The 25598-nt window shown below is 36.0% G+C and overlaps 1 protein-coding gene across 5 annotated transcripts in view; it reads left to right on the forward strand.

The window, feature by feature from the left end:
* Nucleotides 1-25598, forward strand: part of rabgap1l (RAB GTPase activating protein 1-like) — a 112072-nt gene that overhangs the window by 78411 nt on the left and 8063 nt on the right. For 2 of the 5 annotated variants that reach the window (XM_067396080.1, XM_067396082.1), the window contains exons 16-19: nt 2987-3112; nt 6488-6631; nt 10706-10747; nt 18309-18437. In XM_067396080.1, the coding sequence (XP_067252181.1) occupies nt 2987-3112; nt 6488-6631; nt 10706-10747; nt 18309-18437 (441 nt within the window). Of the gene's footprint in view, nt 1-2986; nt 3113-6487; nt 6632-10705; nt 10748-18308; nt 18438-19719; nt 21808-25598 lie in introns of those variants that run through there. The other 3 variants (XM_067396084.1, XM_067396086.1, XM_067396083.1) reach the window with 3 other exon arrangements.

Below are 25598 nucleotides of genomic sequence, written 5' to 3' on the forward strand. Positions count from 1 at the left end.
ATTTATTTATTTATTTATTTATTTGGGACACTAACCCCAAAAATACTCTGCAAAATTACATAAATGTAAGCTGTCACATTTCAATTTTTTGTTCAGAATTTTTGTTTTGTTTGTTTTTGTTTTGTGTCATTAAATGTTATTTTATTTGAATGTATTTTTATTAATTTTTTTTTTATCAATATTTTTTATTATTTTCACATCAACAATTTACAGAACCAGTATGAATTTACAAGTAAACATTCTTTTCTAACCACTCTTCCACCCCATCCCATCCTCACTAGACAGACCACTTAATGAACCTCATTGCGAGGCATTGAGTTGGTGTGTAAAAAAAAAAAAAAAAAAAAAGACAAATGAAACAAGAAACAAGAGTAATAAAAAATAAATAAAATACAAAAATACATATATAACAATTCTGATAATAAAGAGATTAAAGTCAAGACGGGTTAAATTGTCACATCAGCATTTTCAATCAAAGTAACATCCAAATCGTTCACATATGCAATAAATTTGCCCCAAATCTTTCCAAACATTGATGACTTTTTTTTCAGATTAAACATTATTTTTTCAACAGGCACATAGGACGAAAGTTCTCGAAGCCATTCACTAGGCCTAGGAGGTTCTTCTGATTTCCACTGTATAGCTATACATTTCTTTGCTGCTATCAGAACCATCTTAACTAAACGTAAATTCTTCCTTTGATCAGTTTCAAGAATTGATTCATCCCCCAATAATATAAATCTCGGATCATATGGAAGCTTAACATTAGTTATTTTGTCAATAGTTTGTATTATATTTCTCCAATAGATTTTAAGTTCAGAACAAGTCCAAAACATATGCAATAATGTACCCACCTCTGTTGTACATCTAGGGCAACATTCTGAATACGAATCACTGATCTTGTGTAATTTTTCAGGTGTAAAATATACTTTATGTATAATATTAAACTGCATTAATCTATGTCTACTATTAAATGAAAACGTTAAAGCACTTTCACAGATGAGTTCCCAAGTATCTTGTTCAAAAGTACATTCAAGATCTTTTTCCCATTTAAGTCTTGAAGATGATACATCCTCCCCATACAAGTCAGTGAAATTGGTATACATATAAGATACAAAACCTTTAGATCCTTTTTTCTATCTTATAATGCTATCTATTGGGAGTAAAGAGAGAGACCTTAAATTACCATGTATTGTATTTATATAATTTCTCACCTGAAAGTATTTGAAAAAGTGTTTAACAGGAAGAGAAAACATTATTCTCAATTGTTCAAATGTCATTAGTGTGTCCTCCTTCATATAAGTCTCCAAACACTTGTATTCCCTTTTTGTACCAATATTGTGTTATCCCATCTCTTAATGCCTCAGGAAGAGATGGATTGTAGTGAAAAGGAGTATTATAATATAACGACAGTAGCCAATTATATTTTTTCCTAATTTCAAACCCCAATTTGCAAGTGTGTCTAATGAATGGGTTGTTAACTACTTTTGTAACACAAGTCAATGGGATTAACAGCGCCTTATCTTATTAATTTTATTTTTGATGAAATATTTAGTTCATGAATTTATATTTGTTTTTCATTCGTTTTTGGAGATGCAACGATACTACATTTCTCCACCGCCTACCGATAGCCGATTATTCAGCGTGATATCTGCCAATACCGATAATGATACAGATAGTTTGAGAACCCCTTTCATACCTTCTTTTAAATGAATAATAATTTCATTATAAATAATAATTAATCATTATATTTTTAATTATTGTATTTTGAAAGAAATGCAAATAAAAACATTATTCTCTCCATTTCATCAACTTGTTTCAGAGTAACTGGTACCAGTTATAAACATAAACACATTACTCAAATTAATATTAACACGCATTAACTAAATTCTGAAGATTAAATTAATATTTCTTAACTTTCTGAATGTTATTAATATATTTACTATTAATATTGAACATCAAACTGGTTTCTTAGCATTTTCTTTACACAAAGCCAAAATTCATTGGATTTTCCTGCCCTCTTTTGATTGACAGGATATATCGGGCCTGACTATCGACTGTTTTTAATTTATTGGCCGAGCTTGTGAAAATTTACTTTTATCGGCTGATACCGACATGTCGGTGCATCTCTAGTTTTATTTTATTTTTTACTAACCCCAAAATTTTTTTTTTGTTTGTTTCATTAATTGTTTTATTTTATTATTTTATTTAAATGTATTTTTATTTTAATTTTTATTTAATTATTTATTTATTTATTTGTTTTGAGACACTAACCCAAAAAATACTCTGCAAAATTTCATGAACGTAAGCTGTCACATTTCAAAATCTGTCAGAATTTATACTGCGACAGAAATGTGTTACTTTCTCTTACCCCAGGCATAACTTCCTTTTAGGTAATTTCCTTTTATTTTCACAATAATAATAGTGAAAATAAAAACTTTCCTCGTTAGGCCTTATCTTTGACTTTTTGAGGAGCTACCGTAACGGTACGCAGAGAACAACAGGAAGCGAGGGAAGGACATTGATGAAACGGTTAATTCCATATTTAATTAAAGTGAGGGCTGAATAAGATGCCGTTTTTTGTTTCTCTGCGACAGCGGCCCGTATGGGGCCTGATATTAGAGTGCGTTTGGGGATTTCTATAATATAGTGTAAGTGTCTTTCTCGTGGCCTTGCCCAGGAAGCTCAGGAGCTGTCAGGAATATTAATGACGGAGCCCGTGTACCTGCAGGAGCCCATTGAGCTCGGGACACACACGCTGTCTGTGTGATTTAATACCCGGCTCTCTGTCTGTCTCACTCGCCGTCTCACAAACACAAACAAACTCTGATTTCATCACAGTAGACTGCCATAGACAAGCAGATGGACAGGCGCTGCAGCTGACACATTTAAACATCATGGGCTGGTTGTGTTCACTCCCTCGAAATCATTAGCATTTGAAAGAATCTAAAATATTGTGGTGATATCTCTGACTTTTTCTCCATAGATGCCTGAGGAGCAAGCTTTCTGTGTGCTGGTGAAGATCATGTACAACTACGGTCTCCGAGAGCTCTACAAAAACAACTTTGAAGATCTTCACTGCAAGTTCTACCAGCTCGAGCGCCTGCTGCAGGTTTGGCCTTGCTTTGAATGTTAGTTAAGAGATCGTGTGGCACACAGCCTAATTCACCTCTCATGAGCGTCTCGAGTGTAAGCGGTGGCCCTCTTGTAAGCTGTTAGGCTCAATGCGCTGGAAAATGGGTTTTAATTTTGTGCTGAAATGCAATTAAGCCTGAAGTAGCCTCTTTCGGCGCTAATCCCAACCTGGTTAGTATCGACTAGCTCTGCTACTGCAAGAGTGTTAGCATCGATCACGTAAAACTTGCCATAGGGCACTCTCTGGAAGGATTCCCCATCTCTTCCACTGTCGTCATTTACTTAGCATGTGTTAACCCAGTGCTCCCACCTCTCTGATCTAATAATGAAATTTACCCCAGAGAAATATTCAGTCTTCCCGCTCCGGAAGATCCTATCCAGCTCCTATCTCTTTTTTTTTGGGATGCTAATTTAAGATGTGCCTTTGTAGATGTCGGTTACCTCTTTGATTTATTCTCAGAATATTCTTGAATATTTATTCTCTTGGTCTCTGAATAGAGCAACACACTTTTTTTAGGCAAGCATCACTGTTGCTGTTATTGATCTGAACAAACCCCTAACTTTTGGTTGCTGTTGGTTACTGCTATAGACATGAACGTTACTTCAAATTGTGTAGCTTAGCTTGTTGAAAAGAGGTGATAAATAAAAAATGTATATGCAATATGAGATTTTTGCAAATTTTTGCAAATTCCAAACAATTGAATTGATTTACAGTGGTTCAGTGTGTCCTGAGAAAGAAAAAGAAGTGCTCCCTCACTGTTGGGTTTACCCACTGTTACTTAATTTTTATGTTCCTTCAATATCCCCTCAGGAAAACAATGATACTGATACTCCTCATAACCTCAGAAGAAGTCATTTGTTATGGTTTAAAAACAAACACATTCTTATAAACGCAGGAGCAAAAGGAGATCAAAGCCCATGTAGGTCTTTGATTTAGATGCTGTTTGTTTAAGGTGCTTCATAACTGCACTCTTGACCCGTTGCTGTAGTTCATTAGTATTACGCTCCCAAAACAAATGCTTTAAAACCAGGTGGAAAGAAAAGGGTCAGTCTGTCTGACATTCTGTATAGCATTTTATCTGTCTGTCTGTCTGTTTATCTAGCTCTCCAACTGTCATTTTATCTTTTTGTCTATTGTTATATCGATCTATAGGGCTTTTTTAGCACTCCACACTTAACCCCGGATTATTATCATTCTAAACACCGCTTTTAACCATGGGTAAAGGAATGTTTCACACTTGTAATTTAGAAGCAAGGTTAGCACCGCTTTTTACCGGGGTTATGAAACCCTGCTCTGGAGCAGGGTTAGAACCGCTTTTACAGTGTTAACTCTACATTGTGGTGCCAAACTTGTAACAGTGTAAAATGATGCGGTGTTAGAATGTTACAGCCAGATGCTTCGCACCAGACAGCCAATCACGTGCCTCATATCCATGTGCTTTAGGCAGTCATGGAAACACTGCGCATTGTATATAAACAGTAAATTCAGCATTTGTGAGGAAAAATGTCAAATGCTGACAGAAAATGTGACAATTTGAATGAAGAGACCATTTCATTCTTACCTTTTAAGTCAGAAATGTCTATTCGGTATGAACTCAATAGTACAGTTGGCAATACGAGGATGCGCAATGGTAGCGATATGTAAACAAATCGCATGCTGCATTTATCCAATCAATGACAATGACACCGCAAATATGCAAATAAGAACGTTAACCCAGGGTTTAGGAATGAACAATGTGAAATGTCAATTTATGATTACCCAGGATTAATTGTTAACCCCGGGTAAATTATGAGCAGTGTGAAATGTGAAGCAAGATTACGTTTACCGTTTACCCGGGGTTTAGAATGGCCCAGGGTTAACCATTTCACGTGTGAAAAGCCCTTATCTCTCTATTGTTTTCTATAATTTTGATCTATCTATCTATCTATCTATCTATCTATCTATCTATCTATCTATCTATCTATCTATCTATCTATCTATCTATCTGTCTGTCTGTCTGTCTGTCTGTCTGTCTGTCTGTCTGTCTGTCTGTCTGTCTGTCTGTCTGTCTGTCTGTCTGTCTGTCTGTCTGTCTGTCATTTTATCTCTGTCTGTCTGTCTATCTATCTATCTATCTATCTATCTGTCTATCTGTCTATCTATCTATCTATCTGTCTATCTATCTATCTGTCTATCTGTCTATCTGTCTGTCTGTGTTTGTCATTTTATCTCTGTCTGTCTATCTATCTATCTGTCTGTCTGTCTGTCTGTCTGGCATTTTATCTATCTGTCTATTGTTTTCTATCATTTTGTTCTATCTGTCTATGTCTGTCTACATTTGTCTATCTGTCTATTTAAATTTTTAAATCTTTTAAATTTTTTAAATCTTTAAATGGCCTTACACCACCATATCTTTCATATTTATTACAACCTTACTCACCATCCAGATCACTTAGGTCCACTGACCAGAAACTTTTGACTGTTCCTAGGGCGAAATGTAAATTATGGGGCGATCATGCTTTTTCAGTGATGGCTTCGAGACTCTGGAACAGTTTGCCACTAAATATTAGAATAGCTTCCACACTGGGGTCTTTCAAATCCCTTTTGAAAACTCATCTTTTTTTCCCTGGCTTTTTTGTAGGTTTTTATTTAGTGATATTTTGTCATTTAATGTTGCGTGGTTTATTGGTGCTTTACAAATAAATTGCCTTGCCTATCTATCTATCTATCTATCTATCTATCTATCTATCTATCTATCTATCTATCTATCTATCTATCTATCTATCTATCTATCTATCTATCTATCTGTCTGTCTGTCTGTCTGTCTGTCTGTCTGTCTGTCTGTCTGTCTGTCTGTCTGTCTGTCTGTCTGTCTGTCTGTCTGTCTGTCTGTCTGTCTGTCTGTCTGTCTGTCTGTCTGTCTGTCTGTCTGTCTGTCTGTCTGTCTGTCTGTCTGTCTGTCTGTCTGTCTGTCTGTCTGTCTGTCTGTCTGTCTGTCTGTCATTTTATCTCTGTCTATCTATCTATCTATCTATCTATCTATCTATCTATCTATCTATCTATCTATCTATCTATCTATCTATCTATCTATCTATCTATCTATCTATCTATCTATCTGTCTATCTATCTATCTGTCTATCTATCTATCTGTCTGTCTGTCTGTCTGTCTATTGTTTTATATTTATCATTCTATAATTTTTTTTCAATCATTCTTTTTATTGTTTGTTTTTCTTTTTGTTTTGACATACTCTCAAGCTCCACCCCTTTTGCTTCCAAAAATAAACGCAATTAATTAAAACCCTTATTCTTATTCTTATGCCTTTTAATTTCCCTTGCACTAACCATCCCTGTTTCTCTCCTTCCTCTTTCCAGGAGCAGTTGCCGGACCTGTGGTCTCACTTCCAGGACCTGAACCTGGAGGCCCATATGTACGCGTCCCAGTGGTTCTTAACACTGTTTACCGCCAAGTTCCCTCTCTGCATGGTCTTCCATATCACCGACCTGCTCCTGTGCGAGGTGATAAATCCTCCCAATGTCCAATCACAAAATTACAGCAACCATGTCCTAACCAAATCATTTAACCAATGAGATGTCACTGTAACACAACATGAATAGAAATCGAGCCACTGACATTGGGTGTCTTTCGCTAACTGTCTCTATTCTACACATCAGTGGGTGTTTTTCACCTACTTTATAATGAATATTATGCATTCGGACATATTACCCATTTGACACACTGCATACTATATATTAGGGAAGTGAGTATATTCAGATGCAGGACTGGATTCATAAACATTAAAATGAGGATAAGAACAAATTGATATGCATTCGCACCAGTTACACGGACCTGTAGTGAATCCACTGGAATTTTTGTGCTAGAACGCAACTTGCACACTTATTAGTAAATGAGACTGAAAGTTTTCTTTCATTGCTTGTCATGTTCATGTCACATCACAAAGTGTATGGCATTTTGGCTACCGGCATTTTGATACGACACTGGTTTATCGCAGGACATAAGTGCATAAGTTTCATAAGTTAATGCATTTAGTAATTGTTAATGTTAATTTCTAAATATACTGTGTAATGTTCATTGTTATTTTATGTTTGTTCATATTGCATTAATCATACTCTATACAACTTAAAATGTTAAAAATGTAATAGTATATGTAGAAATTTAGATAAACCTAGATTAATGAATGCTGTGAAATGTATTGATCTTTGTTAGTTCATGATACCTATAATGCTAAACCTAGAAATTAGTCAAATCAGGGAAATTTAATAAAACCTGTAAAAATATACAGAAATGTATTTAGTTATGCTCAAGTTCAAATTATTTCTTTGGCTAGAAATTGCTCTTTGTGAGTGCGATCTCTTCCAAATTATGTTTTTTAAAACCCTTATTCTAATTATCAATGACCTGAAAAGTTGTGGAAATGAATCAAATACTTAAACTCATGGATTTTTTTTCTAGTTAAAAATGTAATAGTATATGTAGAAATGTACATTAACCTAGATTAATGAATGCTGTAAAAGTATTGTTCTTTGTTAGTTCATGATATCTAATACTATACCTAAAGAAAAACTGTTAACAGATTGAATCATTTTTTTATATCTAGTTTTTTAAAATTTATTTATTTTCTGTCTAAATAAATAGTGTAGTTGTGCTGGGTTTTAAATAGCACATGGAACTGATGGAAAGTTCAGTTGTTTCTAAACTTCTTGAACTCTGTTAGATTTCCCAAAGCAAGCATCTTTGACTTCTTAGAAATGGGCTTTGTGTCTTTCCGAAAGAAACGCTTCGACCTTTCTGCTCCTCTGAGAGCTTTTCCTTTTATTTTTTTCCCATTGCTTTTCTCCCCTTTTCCTTTCATTCAGCGTCTGTGGTAGCCTGAGGCAAGACAATTAAAAGTTTCCTCAGCCTGTCTCAGTCAATGAATCGCATGATGAGAATCTGTTAGATGATTGCGAGACACCTCTTGCTCTCTCTCTTCTTATCCATCTATCAGTTCATCTCTAATTCATTTAGTGTTCTCCCTTCTTTTGAGGCTCTGCCTCTACTTTTGAGTAACTCGTTATAATTGAAGTCTTTCTTATTCATGCATTCATCTTTCCCTAATCATATTTACATTTCAATTTATTTGTATTCCGTTTAGTCCCAATGTACTGATCCAAAGGAAATCGTTCACTGATCATCTAATGCTATCGCGCACAAAACCGGAAAGCACTTTCTCGCTTTGGCAAGCTCTAATCTGATTGGCTACCTTTTAAATATCTCCCGGGACCAAGGGCTTACAGGATTTGTTATCAGTCCATTGGGGAACGAAGTTGGGTTGACACAGCGAGTGCTATTGAGGATTAAATAACAATTGGACTTGTCAGAATTTGTAAGGTTACTAGCATAAAATGTTTGAAATATACCTTTTCAAACTAGTTAAATAGATACCTGTTAGTAGTTCTAATAAAAAAAATTTTTTTAAAAACACACATATTAAACTACACATTTTTCTGTTAATTGCCAAGCTACTTTTTGAATTCATTCATGTTTATTCATATTATATTATATTATATTATATTATATTATATTATATTATATTATATTATATTATATTATATTATATTATATTATATTATATTATATTATATTATTAATTTAAATGTATATATTTATTTGATTGTATTGTTTTTCTTGAAACGCTGCCGATGCACCATAATAGATTCTAGGAATCATTTTTTTTTTTTTATTCACTATTTGTTCAGTAAGACAAGATTAAAATGAATTAGGTTAACAATGGCAATACACTGTAAAGCAAACATTTTGTGAATGATTAACTCAAGCCTCTATTTCCCATCCTTACCCAGACAGCCCTTCAAAAACCATCAAAAATAAACTAATCTTGGTTCACTACTTCTAGAAAGAAAAAAACGAAATAAATAAATATACGGCTGTTCAAATGTTTGGGATCAGATGCTGGTTAAATTAATGCTTTTTTATTAACTTTCTATTCAATGAATCCTAGGTATATTACATTTTTAAAAAATACAAAAATTGAAACCAGTTATTTTAAAGGGTTAGTTCCCCCAAAAATGAAATTTCTGTCATTATTTTCTCACCCTCATGTCATTCCAAACCTGTAAGACCTTCGTTCATCTTCAGATCACAAATTAAGATATTTTTTATGAAATCCGAGGGTATCTGATCCACACATTGGCAACAACGTCATTGCACCTTATGACGTCCAGAAAAGTAGTGTAAAACATGGTTAAAATAGTCAATGTGACTACAGTGGTTCAACCTTAGTTATGAAGCGACGAGAATAGTTTTTGTGCACAAAAACAAAACAAAAATAATACTTTATTCAACAATTTGAACCATTGTCATGCGTAGTGAACTCAGTGCAGAGCTTCCTTGTTTACGCCCGAATGCCGGCTCGTTATTGGCCGGATCCTGTGTCAGCATCGCATTGCATCGCATGCGTCGTGCTGCTCACATGTTCAGCTTCGGCCAATACTGAGTTGCCATTCAGACACAAACAAGGAAGCCTGCCTTGAGTTCATTACGTATGACAATGGTTCAAATTGTTGAAAAAAGTCATTATTTTTGTTTTGTTTTTGCGCACAAAAACTATTCTCAATAGTTAATTACTTTAATATTTTTAATAGAAATTAATTACCGCAAAATTTTTATATTATATTAAAATGTCTATATATTTATTTTATTCATTTTTTCACTTTTCTATCATTATTTTTACCTTGAAATGCTGTTCAACTAGTGCCAACGTGTGCCAGTAAATGACAAGCTATCGTAGTGAATCAACTTGACTTTTAAAATCATATTTCTTGCATAACCAAAGAGTTCATCTCCAAAGCCAAGGAGGAAAGTCTTTCTCTCCCGCAACAAACAAACGCACATGCAGACACACAATTATCCCCCCTGCAATTTCCATTTAGCCCCCTAGCGCCATCTAGAGCCTGTCGGGAAGAGATACTTTGTGCCGTCTGTTATTAATAGAGAACATGGGATATTTTTAGCTCTGTGTTGCCATGTGAACGGGTCGTCTATGCGATGCTCGAGACGGGTGTTTCCATGCGGAGCTGACTTCAGCATTGCTTCTCCGCTTGCTACTGCGCTGCCACCTGCTCCCTTCTGACACACACACACACACACACACACACACACACACACACACACACACAGCACCTCCGCCTCAACTACCGGCCGTCCTTCACTGTGCCTGTGCACATCAACCTGCCTGTCAGTCCACCTGAGCGTGTGCGAGCGAGATTGTTTGCCTCTTCCTTCAGCTCCTGTCACTCCCACACATTTGAGCTCTTTGTATGATTCAAGCTATTTTAGGAAATGCAAATGCTTTCGACATCGCTCTTCCCATTGCTAGTAGAGCGCAAAGACAGCATTGCAGTCCTTCCGAACCATTTATTCCAAATTGTATGGGTTTTATTACAATAAAACGCCCTTGTATGTGGCCCGTTTTGTAGTTCCAGGCAGTTTGATGTTCAAATAAAATTCTTCTGTTTGTTTTTGTGTGTATAATTTATTTATTTATTTTATTTATTTTTTCAATGTCTTCACAGGGGTTGAACATCATCTTCAATGTGGCGCTGGCTCTTCTGAAGGTACTGCACCTCCCTACGCTTACATTTCTTTGTTTTAAATGGTTAGGAAAAGTGAGGGAAAGAAATAAAATCCATAAAAAGTAATGCAAATGTATCTAGTTATGCTTGGGTTTTAAATATTTCGTTGGTTATAAATTTCTCTTTGTGAGTGTAATCTTCTTTAAAATTATCATCCTAATTATGAACAACTGGAAAGCTTATGTAAATTTTTAAAATCCATAAGTTATGCTAGCTTAAGATTTAAACTGTTAGCTACAAATTGATCTTTGTGAGCAGTGTTATTTTAATATTATTTATATACTATTATAATATTTATTAATAATTAGAATTATCACAAAGTTTAGTAATTTTATGTGCTTTTATCATTTATATTAGTTTGTTTTTAAAATATTTCTATGGTCATTAGTCATTTTAGTACTTCAACTTTAACTTATTTCAGTTAGTTGCTAAGGCAACATTTCTAATTTTCATTTAACAATAGTAACACTGTCACAATTTTTTTATCCTAATCATGGAAATTCAGTGGTTAAAAGGTGTGGGGAAACTGGTGGAAGATTTAATGCTTTTAGCTGAATATACAGCAGCTCTGCAGGCATCAAAAAAATCATATTGAGTGTGTCTCCCTCTGCCGGTCAGAAGAAATATTGCCTTGATTTTTTTTTTTTAAATCCAAATGTTTGCGTGCAGCTGTTCACAGGCCTGTCCATTAATTTAATGTACACACATGAGACTAAAATTATTTTCCATGAGTAATATTACTGAAACACATAATCATATATTATCTCACACAATCTTTATATATAAAATATATTATGATAGTATTTTTATTATAATAATCAAGTATTTTTCTTATTGAATTATACGCACATACTCAGTGCTGGGTAGATTACTTACAAATTGAAGTCGGTTACTGATTCCAAAATACATGACAAAAATTGTACTTAGTAACGTAATCATTACATTACACATTTAAGGTAATGTAATCTGACTACTTTTAGATTACTTTTGACCTAACTTGTTTACCAAATTGATTTGAATGGGATCATCTTTTACCGTATTGATATAAAAATACAATATCCCTGCATTGCATATAAATATGAAATGTGAATTTGTATATGTTAATGTGTTTGAAAGCCAAATCCTTCCAAAGACAGTAATACATGGATAAATGACTCACTGAGTGATAATTCAAATAATAATTAATTTCAGGTGCTGATCAGTCTTGCAGTTTTGCAATGTTGAGAAAACACTCTTAAAATAGAAAAAAGTAGTAGGGTGAATAAATGTATTATGAATAATTTGTTGCCATTGTGAGAATAATATGTAATCCTCTAATCAATACATAAACAACTTAAGTCTGATTATGAGTATTTTAAAATGATCTAATTACAGGAATTAAAAGCAGTGAACTATCCCTTCAATTACATAATCCAGATTACTTGTAATCAGTTACTACCCAACACTGTATGTATTACACTACCAGTCAAAAGTTTCGAAACATTACAATTTTTAATGTTTTTGAACAAAGTCTCTTATGCTCATTAAGGCTGCATTTATTTCATAATAAATACAGAAAAAACAATAATATTGTGAAATATTAGTACAATTTAAAATTATTGTTTTCTATTTTAATATAGCTTAAGATATAATTTATTTCTGTGATGCAATGCTGAATTTTCAGCATCATTACTCCAGTCTTAATAAATAAATCAGCATATTACAATGATTTCTGATGTTGGAAACAGTTGTGATGCTAAATATTATTTTATAACCTGTGATAATCAGCATGTAAGAATGATTTCTGAAGGATCATGTGACACTGAAGACTTGAGTAATGATGCTGAAAATTCAGCTTTGCATCACAGAAATAAATTATATTTTAAACTATATTAAAATAGAAAACCATCATTTTAAATTGTAATAATATTTCACAATATTGTTTTTTTTTTCTGTATTTATTATGAAATAAATGCAGCCGTAATAAGCATAAGAAACTTTGTTCAAAAACATTAAAAATATTAATGTTTCCCAACTTTTGACTGGTAGTGTGTATGTATGTGTATGTATATATACACATATAATATACACATATAAAATGACACATGGACAGTGGAAGAAATGCTGTGTAAACAGGAAATAACCTCAGTTTATCACTTTTCGTGCAGTTTTTTCTGACTGCAAATGGCACTTTTCTTTTCATAAGATGCATTGGCTCGTTAACGCAACATAATAACAAATTTGATCTGAGCCGCATGGCTGCTGTCGGAGTGATGTATGCGTGCATTTGGGTTTGTTGTTGTGGCGTTATTGATCATCGGCGACACGATGGATGACACAGTATGCAGCTGTGGGTCATTAGCCCAGTAATGCCACTATGGCTCTGTTGATACAGCATTATTTGTGGTGTGTTAGGACTATAGAATGATTGCGGACAAGTGCTTTTTAGAGATTTACAACCAAAGCCCAAAATTGATCACTTTTGAAGGGGAAGGATGCTTTTTGGAACAAAATCCACTTATAAACTACAAAAAAATGTTATAGTCTCTTATAGTGGTTGTGTATAAAGTGTACTGTATATTTAACTTCCACTGCGATTTAAAGGGCGGTGTGTCATTATTGGTTGGCCAATACTGTCTGCTGCAAAGCTTTCCAATGGTGTTCTCAGCACAAATACATTAGCTTCATCCACAAAGCCACACCTTTGTGTAAGCTGCAATGACAGAATGACAAATGGAGCTATTGCAAGAGCGGGCTGTGCTGCCCTCAATGTGTCTGAGCTAACCTATAGAGGAGACGAGGATATATCCACCATTTTAATGTTGAGAAATAGACTCCACTTCCCGGTTCTGTAATTACAGCAGATGTGAGAACCAGAATAGTTTTCTCTAGTTTCTTTTTAAGGCTTTTCAAACTCCAGGTGTTCATTAAAGTAGAACTATGTGGATATTTGTAAATGAACCTCAAATCTCAGAGTACTAGAATTACACAAGCCTGATTATATAATTTGTCATTTTGAAGACAAACAATGTTTTTTATGTAATTAGTCTTGACAAATGTTCTCTAATGTCATTGTTTATATCATCTCAAAAATATAAACCGTTATCACCCAGTTCTCATCTGCTAAATACAACAATTCGGCATGAAGATATTAAGATATTGTAAACATCATAATTTTCTGTTAAGCTGCTTTAAAAAAATGGGTATTGAAAAAAGTGTTATACAAATAAATGTGACTTGACTGTTAGGTGTATATTTAAACACTGGTGTGATTTTATTTTATTTATTTATTTATTTTTTTTAATATTCATTTCAATTTTTTAGATTTGTTCCCATTGTCATCATGCATTTAAATGTTGTATTGTAAGTCCTATATATGATATTCTCTTTTCTCTTTGTCATAATGCATCTTAATATTATTTTGTAATCAATATTCATAAATTTGTGTTGATTGCAAAAGTTAAATTATATTTAATTACATTTAAACTTTAAATTAATATACGTCATTAAAATATATGTAAAATACAAACAAATTAAAAAAGATAAAATATAAGACTACAATAGAAAATTTAATTAGATGATTAAATGTTGTGTGTATGTGTATATATGTATATATATGTATATATATGTATATGTATGTGTGTGTGTTTAAATATTAATATATAGATATTATATATATGTTATTTAAATATTAAATGTATAGATATTATATATATAATTATTTCATGTATATATTATTTTTTAAGTTAGAATATATATATATATATATATATATATATATATATATATATATATATATATATATATATATATATATATATAAATAAACCAAAATTAATATAATAAAAAATTTTATTACTTTATTATAATCATTGGAATGTTTTTTTGTCACATATCTGTGGAGATTGTATGTAATTATATTTTCATTACTGTATTCCATTTTTTTGTAATGTTTTTAGGCTCATTTTTAAATTAATATATTAATATTATTATTTTAGTTATTTCCTTGAAGCATATTCTTGACAGGTTTTGTCAATGTATGTTTATTGTCATTTCCTCACTAATTAAATTGTAATGTTTCCTGTAATATTCATATAAGTAGGGAGCTTGTGAAAAATATTGTTAGCATGTTATGCTATTGTCCCACTATGTTTAAATGGAAAAATAAAAAAACAGTGAAGGCTGGTGGACAGAAGCAGAGCATTGAATGATGTGAATGTGCGTGCAAGGAAGCAAGAGATGTGCATTAATAGAGAGAGCGGATGAGGGGAGCTAGAGGGGGTTGCACTGCCTCGCTCCTATTGGCTAACCATTACGACATTCTCCCCGAAGGCTCCTAATCCCCCTCCTCCTCCGCCTTTCTCTCTCTCTCTGTCCCTCCTGCTCCACCCCCCCCTCCCCCCCTTGCACTCTGTTTCTCCACATGTCCCCCTGACTGTCCGCCTCTTCCCTTAGCAAGCATACAACTGCAATTAGCATTTAGCATGAGTTGCGTTGGATCCTCGGCTATGTCCACTGTCCATTCGTCCACGGTCTCCCATTCCCTCACAACGCCCCTCCTATTTTCCTCTCCTCCTCCCTTTCCGCCACTCCGCCACCTTTTCTAGCATCGACAGCATCTCTGTGCGCGTCTCTCCCTCCCCATTTTCCTCTCATGCGCTCGTTGACTTTCCCTACTGATGCTCTGACTGGCTCGATCAGGAAAGCATAGCAGAGAAGCCACTGTAGCTGGAATAACGAAGGCCTGAAGACGAGAAGACAACAACCACCCAGTCTCGCATCTCACCACCTTCATCCCACAGTTGAGGATTCTGGATGATTCTTTCAGTCACTTCTTGACCGCGACAGGATGGTACAAGTGGTGTTGTCGGTTTACTCTTATCTGCAGGCTCGATTGGACGAGAATGAGGACTTTGCTTGAATCCAACTCCATGTTTCCCACCCTCTCGATGCACTTCGGATCCTTGACAGAGAGCAGAATCTACCTGACAACAACTCTGAGGCACTTAACTTCGTCTTGTTTCTGCCTCGTTAGATCCAGGACTTAGATCCTTTGAAGACGAGCAAAACACGGAAGACGTGCTGTCTCAACAGCACCACGCGACTCTCCTCCTGCCTGTTGCCAGGCAACAGATTGCAAATTTGGGAATTCGGGAGGAGCCGGCCAATGATAAACCAGGAGTGTAGCATTATTTCCTTATGTCTCTTGAAGCATGTAAAGCCACTTTTGGTTTGGTTTGGTTCTGGTGTCTTTTAAACTAGGCGTGGTCTCCAATAGTATTTACATTGCAGACCCTAAAATGGATCAGTATAAGTGCGAATCCCTCCTCCGGTTTTTGATGCCACATGCTCACGCTCATCGAATCATGATCGAATGACACCGTCGCACTTACCAAGACTGCTTTAGTGCTACCAAATCAACCGCCTGGATTAAACTTTTCAAAGATTGGGCTCCGTCTCGGGACGTCAACGTGGCTGACTCCAAGTCAGCCCCAGAGCCTCTGTGGGAGGATGATGCTGGGGATTCTGGAGGAGCCCATGAGGCTCTTTCACCTCTGACCCCAGAGAGAGATTTGCCTTCACCACCTCTATGGGCTCAGATACCACCCGCCATGCGGAGGCTGGAGGAAGGGGGCGCTGGAGAGGACAAGGCTGGGCCGGTCAATGACTGTACTGATAGAGTCATGGGGCTGCTGGGCATGGGTCACCGCCTGTTTGTGCCCCGACTTCTGGCGGTGAGGGGCAGCTGCTGCAAATAGAAGTCATCTTCACCTTTGTTTATATCTTTTGTATGATATGTGACTGCTTGTGTGACTTTTGTATGTGTTCATGTAGGAAAGGGCTTTTATTTGTCATCCTGTTGAAGGCAGTTGTTTTACAATGTCTTTTTTGATGTAATTATTTAAGTAACATATTTTTTATTAATTTATTTTATTAATAATGCATTGCCTTATGATCACTTGCAGTATACATACATTTTTTTTGTTTGTTTTTAATGTTATTCAATTTATGCTTTTATGCAATTTAATGCTTTGATGTCTTGAGTTCAATTGCAGCAAACTATTATGTTCATTTTAAAGCGTTTTATTTATTTATTCATTTATTTATTATTGTTTTAATGCATGATGCCTTAAGTTCACTTGCAGCATGCAAACTATTTTATTTATTTATTTAACGCCTTGAAGTCACTTACAACATTCTATTATTTTTATGTGTATTTATTTTTTCATAATGCTTGCAGAATACAAACGTTTTATTTTTTAAAGGGTTAGTTCAGCAAGAAATGAAATTTCTGTCATTAATTACTCACACTCATGTCGTTCCAAAGCCGTAAGAACTTCATTCATCATCGGAACACAAATAAAGATATTTTTGATGCAATCCGAGAGGTTTCTAAATCACCCATAGGCAGCAACGTCATTGCACCTTTTGAGGTCCAGAGAAGTAGTAAAGACATTGTTAAAATAATCCACATGACTACAGTGGTTCAACCTTAAGGTTATGAAGCAACAAGAATCCTTCTTGTGCGCAAAAACAAAACAAAAATAACAACTTTATTCATCAATTTCTTCTCTTCCCTGTCAATACGGAGTGGGCGTTCTGACGTAGAACCCGGAAGCACTGCACTGTCTCTACAACGTAAGCAGCGTAGGAGACTGACATGGAAGAGGAGAAATTGTTGAATAAAGTTGTTATTTTTGTTTGGTTTTTGCACACAAAAGGTATTTCATAACATTAAGGTTGAACCACTGTAGTCGCATGAACTATTTTAACAATGTCTTTAAAAGGGGTGCAACGGTTCAAAATGCCCACGATTTGGTACATATCACGGTTTTAGCGTCACGGTTTCGGTACGGTTCGATATGTGCTATGTTCAGGGAAAATAGGACTACTGTCAAATAAAAATAAAGAAAATTAAAAAAAAAATCAAACTACAAGCAACATCACAAATAAATACAATAGAGCAAATAGTCTTTACTATCTTTCTGGGCCTTGAAAGTTGCAATGATGTTGCTGCCTATATGTGGTTCAGAAACCTCTGATTTCATCAAAAATATCCTCATCTGTGTTGTGAAGATGAACGAAGGTCTTACGGGTTTGGAACGACATGAGGGTGAGTAATGACAGAAATTTTATTTTTTGGCTGAACTAACCCTTTAATGTTTCTTTTCTGTTAGCAAAGTGTAGATTTATGGTTTGGGCAAATATTGCTTGGTGGCCATAAAATAAAAATAATTAGCTTGTCGCTATTGGCCAGGCTTTTAATATTGGTTAATTCCTTAGTCATGCAACTGTACAAGTCTCCTTACTCTATTTGTTATTGTATAGATGGACTTTAGTAGCTGCAAATATCGTTTTAATATCAGATTTGACAAATTATGACACAGACAGCGGTCTTTTGAATTCTTTTAAATGTTGTGCGGTTGTCAGGTTCACATCACAAAAGGGCAATATAAGCACAATGCAGAACATAATCACCAGGCTAAGTTCCTTTTCAGGCTGCTTATCATGGTAATTTCCTGAAATGACCCTAAACAAGTTCTGTTTTTCTGTTTGCATGCAGACCTCCAAAGAAGACTTGCTTCAGGCTGACTTTGAGGGTGCACTGAAATTTTTCCGGGTCCAGCTCCCAAAACGCTACAGGGCGGCAGAGAATGCTCGGCGCCTTATGGAGCAAGCCTGCAATATCAAGGTAAAAAAAAATATAAAAATCTACTCAAAACATCTTTCAAAGCTCTCGCCATCAGAAACAATGTGCCTTTGTTAATAGATTTTTTATTTTATCATTTGCTATCTTTTTAATGCCAGTATTAGTTGATTTCTATTGATTTGAACAAACCCACAACCAGAAATATTATATTGAAACATTTATACTTGTTTATTTTTTGAACATGAATGATATTTCAGATTGTGTGGTTTATAATGAAGAGGTGTGTGTGTGTGTGTGTTGTCTAAGCAGTCAGATTTATGCCTGACAGATGATGAAATGGGTGAAAATGTATAGACTTGTATCAAAGGAGTAAATTATGCAATTCCAGGTCGCTTTTGCATTGTTTGAGAAATTTGAAGCGCTACACCACAAAGCCGAGCATGCAGTTATTCAGAGAATGCAGAGACCTTGTCTGCATTTCAAGGCTCCATTGTGGCAAGGTGGCATTAGAACTCAAGGATAAACACGGTTTAATTCTCGGTCTCAAACCCGTTCCACGGGACTTCTATACGCTCCAACCCATTTTCTTCTGGAGTTAGTGCCTCTTCTATAGATTTATTTTTGTTTGGGGCAGTTGTGTTGTTGAGTGTGCGTGTTCAGGAAGGAAGGAGGAGTAGAGATTGAGATGATACTGGGTTCATCCCACCCCCAGTATTTCTCTCTCTCCTCTCTGTTAATGCACTAACAGCAGGATTTCCTGTGCCCCCAGTCACTCACTGCTGTGCTTCAGTAATGCAGTAATTGTATAATGCAGTATTTAACTGGAGATGTCTGTTTGTACACTACAATTAATTCCGACATCGAGAATGTTTTGTCCAAACAGTGTTGTTAAAGGGATATTTTCTCGGATGTGGCTACTAAGTATGCACTCATTGTGGTCTGTTCATTCTGTATACTGAATATCTGTATACTGAATATCTGTATCACAAAATATATATATATATGTATATATGTGTATATATATGTGTATGTATGTGTGTGTGTGTGTGTGTGTGTATATATATATATATATATATATATATATATATATATATATATATATATATATATATATATATATATATATATATATATATATATATATATATATGCATGCATACATACATACATACATACATACATACATACAATTTGCTTAATTTTCATGTAAATAAAAAAGCATATATATATTTTTTTATTAGAAAAAAGTTATTTAAATAATTATTGTAATGTTAGTTTAGTATTTGTACTACTTTTAATTTTTGCTGATTTTAACTTAGTAATTTTCTGTAATATTTTAAAGAATTTTTTGAGAATTTTGAAAATTAAAGAAATAAGTATTGTAAAATATACTTGCGTCATAATAATAATGTCACAATGCCAAAAAACTTTTTACACGGGATTGACCCCTGCTGTATACTACTATTTTTTTTATCAGTATCTTATGCGCAGTGCCAAATTGACTCTTCTCAGAAATTGGACAGAGAACCATGTATTTGGCAAAATTTAGTACACAGTGAGAGAGAAATAAGAAACCAGAGAGGCAGATGCACTCTGTGGGAAACCAGCACCTGAGTGAGTGGTGATGTAACAGGTGCATTCATCAGCTTACAAATGATTCAGTGAAGAGAGACAAGCTTCGTTTTACACCAGAGTCTGTAGGATCACTATCCTTTGTTTTTCCCTTGTATGGCACTTTCAACTCCCTACAGTCCACACCCACCTACATGCACCCTTGATCCATGTCTCCTCCACTCCCTAGCGAGACGGATGGGTTTACACCTGCAACATTTACACCATGCACTTTGTTTGGACTACTTGCATTTCACTCAAATCTTTTGTTTTTGTTCCTTCCGAGAGAAGACCATAAGCGCAAGCCGCTTGATCCTTCTTATTTTGCAACTGGATTTTCTCGTCATCATGCCAAGTGGCGTTTTGTCCACGTAAAAGAGTTCTGCACCATCATTGCTCCAAGCGTCTGCGTTGACCACGCCTCATTGCCGTCCATGTGTGCGAATGTGTACTTAGTCACACTTTCCTCTTTATCTTCTACAAACAAAAGTGAAAGGCAGACAGGAGAGCAGATCAATGAGGTGTTTCATCCAAAATCAGCGCTGGAGTGGGCGAATAAACAACGTTTAAACTGCTATTCCACCTCAAAACTGTTATTTTTATTCTCACCGTCCCCCTTTTTACACTGATCTTGTTGGTTTCTAGAGGATTCTGCCACTGGGATGTCATCTGGATGTTTTTTATGATACGGCTGGGAGGGAGGAGATTATGTGGCAAGGACAGGAAGCCTCGTTGCTGTATCTCTGTATCAGACCTGGACACACACACACACACACCATGAGGCTGTGCACAGATTGCTTCTGCCACCCGTGATCCCGACCATTTCCAATCACATGTTCAAGAAGAGGAAATGCAAAGCGGTCGTTTCTTTTTGAAGTGGTGTGAATTTAAAGAGGATCAAGTCGCTGGGTAATAAGCTTACAGGGTGATGGAATTCACAGGCACCTGCTCACGTCGAAAGCACAAGCTGTACGAACTTCCCCCTCCGTGGATTACGAGCCAAATTCCAAATTTCACATCCTCTTGATATTGAAAGGGGACTTAATCGAAAGGAGACATGCTTTGAGAATGGAAACGGCTTAGAGGAATCAGCCTTGGAGAACTAGCACATGCCATCTTGAGTCTTTGGCTTGTAGATGTTTGCATTTGGATACTTATTAAACCAGGAACAGACCGGCTTCAATTCTTTGGAGGAAAAACAAGGCTCGGGCAGTTAGATGAGAAGATAATGCAAGAACTACCAGGGGAGTTAGAAGACCCCTTTGTGGTTTCTCTGACAAACCCAAATTTCCCCTGCCTCTGAACCTTTTCCGCTTGCCTCGCTCTTCATATTTCCAGTGGTAACCACCGCTACCCATGAGACCGTGGCGGTAGGAGTCGTCCCTGCACAACTTGCAATTTAAAGTCTGTGGACAAGCACAGAGCTTCGTCTCTTTGAAGGAATCGAGCGGAATACACAATCCTTGGAAGACGAAACCAGGTTGTGAGTGCATGTTCCTTCCCCCCTGCATTTATTTCCCGCCTAAGGGGCCGGCTTTTACCCATAAAGAAACTTGTCAACTGGTCCCGGTCTCTGCAGTCTTGTCAGCTCTCTCCTCCTCCTTCCTTCCTCCCTCCCTCCCTCCCTCCCTCCTTCGTTTCTCAAAGCTCACCTGTCTCACTCAGTGCTCCTCGCAGAAACTTTGCCAAGATGATGCAGGAAGTGTCGATAACGGTGGCTTACGACGCACACGTTATCAATCAGATCAATGAAGAGGATTTCTTTGCCAGTCTGGTGGCCAACTCCAAACCTAAACCGGTGGTAAGTCTCACTCAAATGGCTGTTTTACCTTCTTTTTTTATAATTTGGCAGAAAGAATGCCATCTAGACTCGTTGTACAAGCCTTTTTCTTGTAGAGCTTGTTCATTTGATACTGTCTCAGGCTTTCCGCTCTGTGAGAAATGCCATCTAATGAAATTACAAGGCTGTACAATTTTCCACATTATGTCCTTATTCCAAGGAATGCCAAGTCCGGAGTTGAAAATACTGTGTGTGTGTGCGTGTGCGTGTGCGTGTGTGTGTGTGTGTGTGTGTGTGTGTGTGTGTGTGTGTGTGTGTGTGTGTGTGTGTTGGTAAGAAGATGAACATGGCTGTATTGAGGAGCGAATGCCTGTCGACCTAATGCAATTTTGCATGTTATGACTTTTTTTTTTTTTCGCTCAAGTAGATGTTTTGAATACTCAGATGAGCCTAGTGACCTGAATATTCAAACATTGTGTGGGCAAATGCACTGGTTTAAGAAATTCCAGTAAACCAAAATTAAGCTTTGCAGTTTTTACTTTGGTTGTAGCAACAAGAATTGGGTGTAAAACAGTTGCTGTGTCAGTTTTCAGTATATGTACTGTAAAAGTTGGTGGGAAATCACTCATTTTAGTATCGAGACACGTTTCAGTTGCTGTATATCCACATTCATTGGAAACAACGTGCTGTTAATGTCAACTTGAATGGAAAATGGAGATCAGCTACTCATTCATACCTGTGTAGGTGTTTTGTGTATATATAAACTCGTCATTTACACCAACCACGTTTGTTGAGGTGAAATCTCCCTGACAAACTTTCCGTATCTATATGGCTTTGAGTGTTAAACCGAATGAATGTTTGTGCTGAGAATTTGACTTCCACGTTGGTTGTGCCATTTCAACGTGTCATTCTGTGGTCTGTGGCTACACAGCACATCCGGACTGCGCGTTCTTCTTACATCTCTTTGTCTAATGAAGCCTGGTCTCTTATCTGCACCACCAACTGTCAGATTAATAGGCTGCTGCCCGTTCCTTTCTACTCCTCTCTTTCTCTAAGGCAAGCATCACTAAGCCTAACGATAAGTATTTATAAACACTGGCACATACTTCTGTATTTGATAAAATAGAGAGAAAACATACTTTAAGAGATATCTAGACACCATAATCAAATAGACTTGGAGGTGGGCACTAGCAGCACTCTAGCAACAACCCAAAGCTCCCTAGAAAACGCATAGTGAGGCCCTAGCAACCACCCAGAACACCCTAACAATCACCCAGTTCCCTATAGCATCCACCCAAAACCCCCTAGCAACTGTATTCCCTCCTTTCTCTTTTTCTGTCTTATTTCTTTTGCTGTCCTGATATTATGAATCAATTGTTTGGTTATCCTCCTAGTGCACTCTGTTCTGAAGAGTTTGTATCATGTTCACATTCCTCTGAACAGTACAACGGACACTTTGTGTTGGAGTAGAAAGGCAAAGGTGGCTGTTTGAAGCCTTTTTTTCGCAGAAAGGAGAAGTCAAGCTTACCCAAGCACATGCTTTTGCCTCATCATTGTTACAACTGCTTTTGCGAAAAAAAAAAAATTGAGTGCCACTGTGGCTTCATTGATAACACAAGTGGTGCAACAGTTTCTTGCTCCGGCGACCCTCATCCTGAGGTCAGAGATCAAACACACACTATATGGTCCCATGGGTGATGGTCAATAATGAGTTCCTGTTCAGAAGAAGTGATGCAGATTGAGATAAGAGGAAAAAAAGAAGGGTCTTTTTATGTTTTTGGACTTGAATAAAGCAGAAACATGGAGACTCAGAATGAATTTCCGAAGTGTGAACACTGTTGATGTGCTACATGATTCGTAAGCATGTTGTGTATTTTTGTTTGCCTTCAAAATGCTGCTGTGGTGGCAATACACATTTCTGCTTTGTGTGAGAGCAGTTTCAAACTCAAATGAAGAAGCCAATTATGAAAGGCTTTATGAAAACTGATCCCAGACCTGCTGAATGAAGAGTGTAATAAACAAAGTCCCCTGCTGTAAAGCAGTGAGTAAACCCGGATGAAGAGATCCCCTCAGGACTGGCTTCACTGAGCACGCTCCACCCTCAGAGACTCCATGCTAACTCCGGCTATGCTGCCATAGCAACGGACAGGAGCGCTGCTCTTTTAAAGGCTCCTGAGATGGTTTTGCTTTTTAGTTAAGGAAGTGTAGTAAGAGCTCATAATGCTGCACATTGTTCTTTGTCGAGTAATATCTTACCAAATATGTGGGAAAATTACATATTATCCATTACTCCAGTCATTATTGTTACATGATCCTTCAGAAATCAATCTAATGTGCTCAATTAGGCTCTTCTGTTATTAATAATGGATCTTCTTATCAATGTTGAAAACAGTTTTTGCTGCTTAACATTTTTGTAGAAATTCTTTCAGGATTCTTTAATGAATAGAAAGTTCAAAAGAGATAGTATTTCAGTATTTCTATTTCAGATAAATAATTATCTGAAATAGAAATACTGAAATACTGCTCTGACCCTTCTTGGCACGGGCTGTACAAGTTCATGACAAATGATCACATCTGTCCTGTTTAACTCCTGGACGATGAGCTCCTTAAATGCCCTGATCTTTAATGGGGAGTGTTGCTCAACTCGTCTCTACAGAATCCCCCACAGGTGCTCAAGAATGTTAAGACTGAGTGCAGTACATGTACACAAAAGGTTTTTCACCTTGAGAGAATTCAAATCATCATTGTCATGTTGAAAAAAATCTTCTGTTTCAAGTTTTGCCCCCTTCTACAGCAAAACTTCTACTTTGATAAAGCACAACTCCCTCACACCTTCAGCATTCATACATCCCTATATAAGAGCTTTAATACCACTGAACTTCACTGTGGGAAAAATGATTGACTTGGTCTCTTGAGACCAGAGTATGGATTCCCAGAAGTCTGTATTTTGTAAATTTGAGCCTTGGAAAAAGCTAACTGACTGGCTACAGTAGGTAGTTCCAGTGAGGACAACAACCACGCATGTCATTTCTGCAGGCTGCTTCTTACTCTGTGAGATAAACAGTCACTCATTTCATAGCTTTTGATGGCTCTGAGACACTTGCTTGGTATTTCTCCTGCTCTTTGTCTAGCAAAAAAAATCCCTCATCACTAAATGAAAGCTTAAAATGATTATTTCAGGGCCTTGTCACAAGTCCATTGTTTTTGAATATCTGTTACTTTTGCAATATGTTCACACTTAAAACTATGATTTGGTAATCCTCTTGTACCACTGTCCTCTTTTTTGTGCTAAAAAAATCTTCAGAAAGTCTTCTGACAGTTCTCTCCCAAATGATTCTGTTGTTGTCAGCATTAATGATTCAGTGGGCTATATAAATGTCAAGAAATTACGTATCTTTAAATGTTTTGGTTCAACATACTTACCTGTTGAACAAAAATGAACTTAAACTTACAGCAGAAAAAAAAAAAAATTTAGTTTTATTTTGTAACTTTCAGGAGGGTGTACTCATTTTTGCAACGCAACATTTTGTCACTTTGATAAGAAAATCTTATTTTTCTGAATAATTTTGACATGCTTCTTTGGTAATTGATCAAACAGACTTGCTGGAATATTATATCTATAAAGAACCCTAACATGACTTCTAAGTAAAGAGTAATTGCTGGATTTAAGTTTCAGAGGGGGTACTCATTTATGCTGTGCACTGTATATTTTTTAAGTTACATTGTAACAAACAAAACATTTGGGTCCCTTCATAAAATTGAGGTTAAACCACTGGAGTCACATGGATTACTTAAATTATGTCTTTACTACC

Source organism: Chanodichthys erythropterus, chromosome 10 (assembly GCF_024489055.1).
Source record: "Chanodichthys erythropterus isolate Z2021 chromosome 10, ASM2448905v1, whole genome shotgun sequence".
NCBI classification, from domain to species: domain Eukaryota; kingdom Metazoa; phylum Chordata; class Actinopteri; order Cypriniformes; family Xenocyprididae; genus Chanodichthys; species Chanodichthys erythropterus.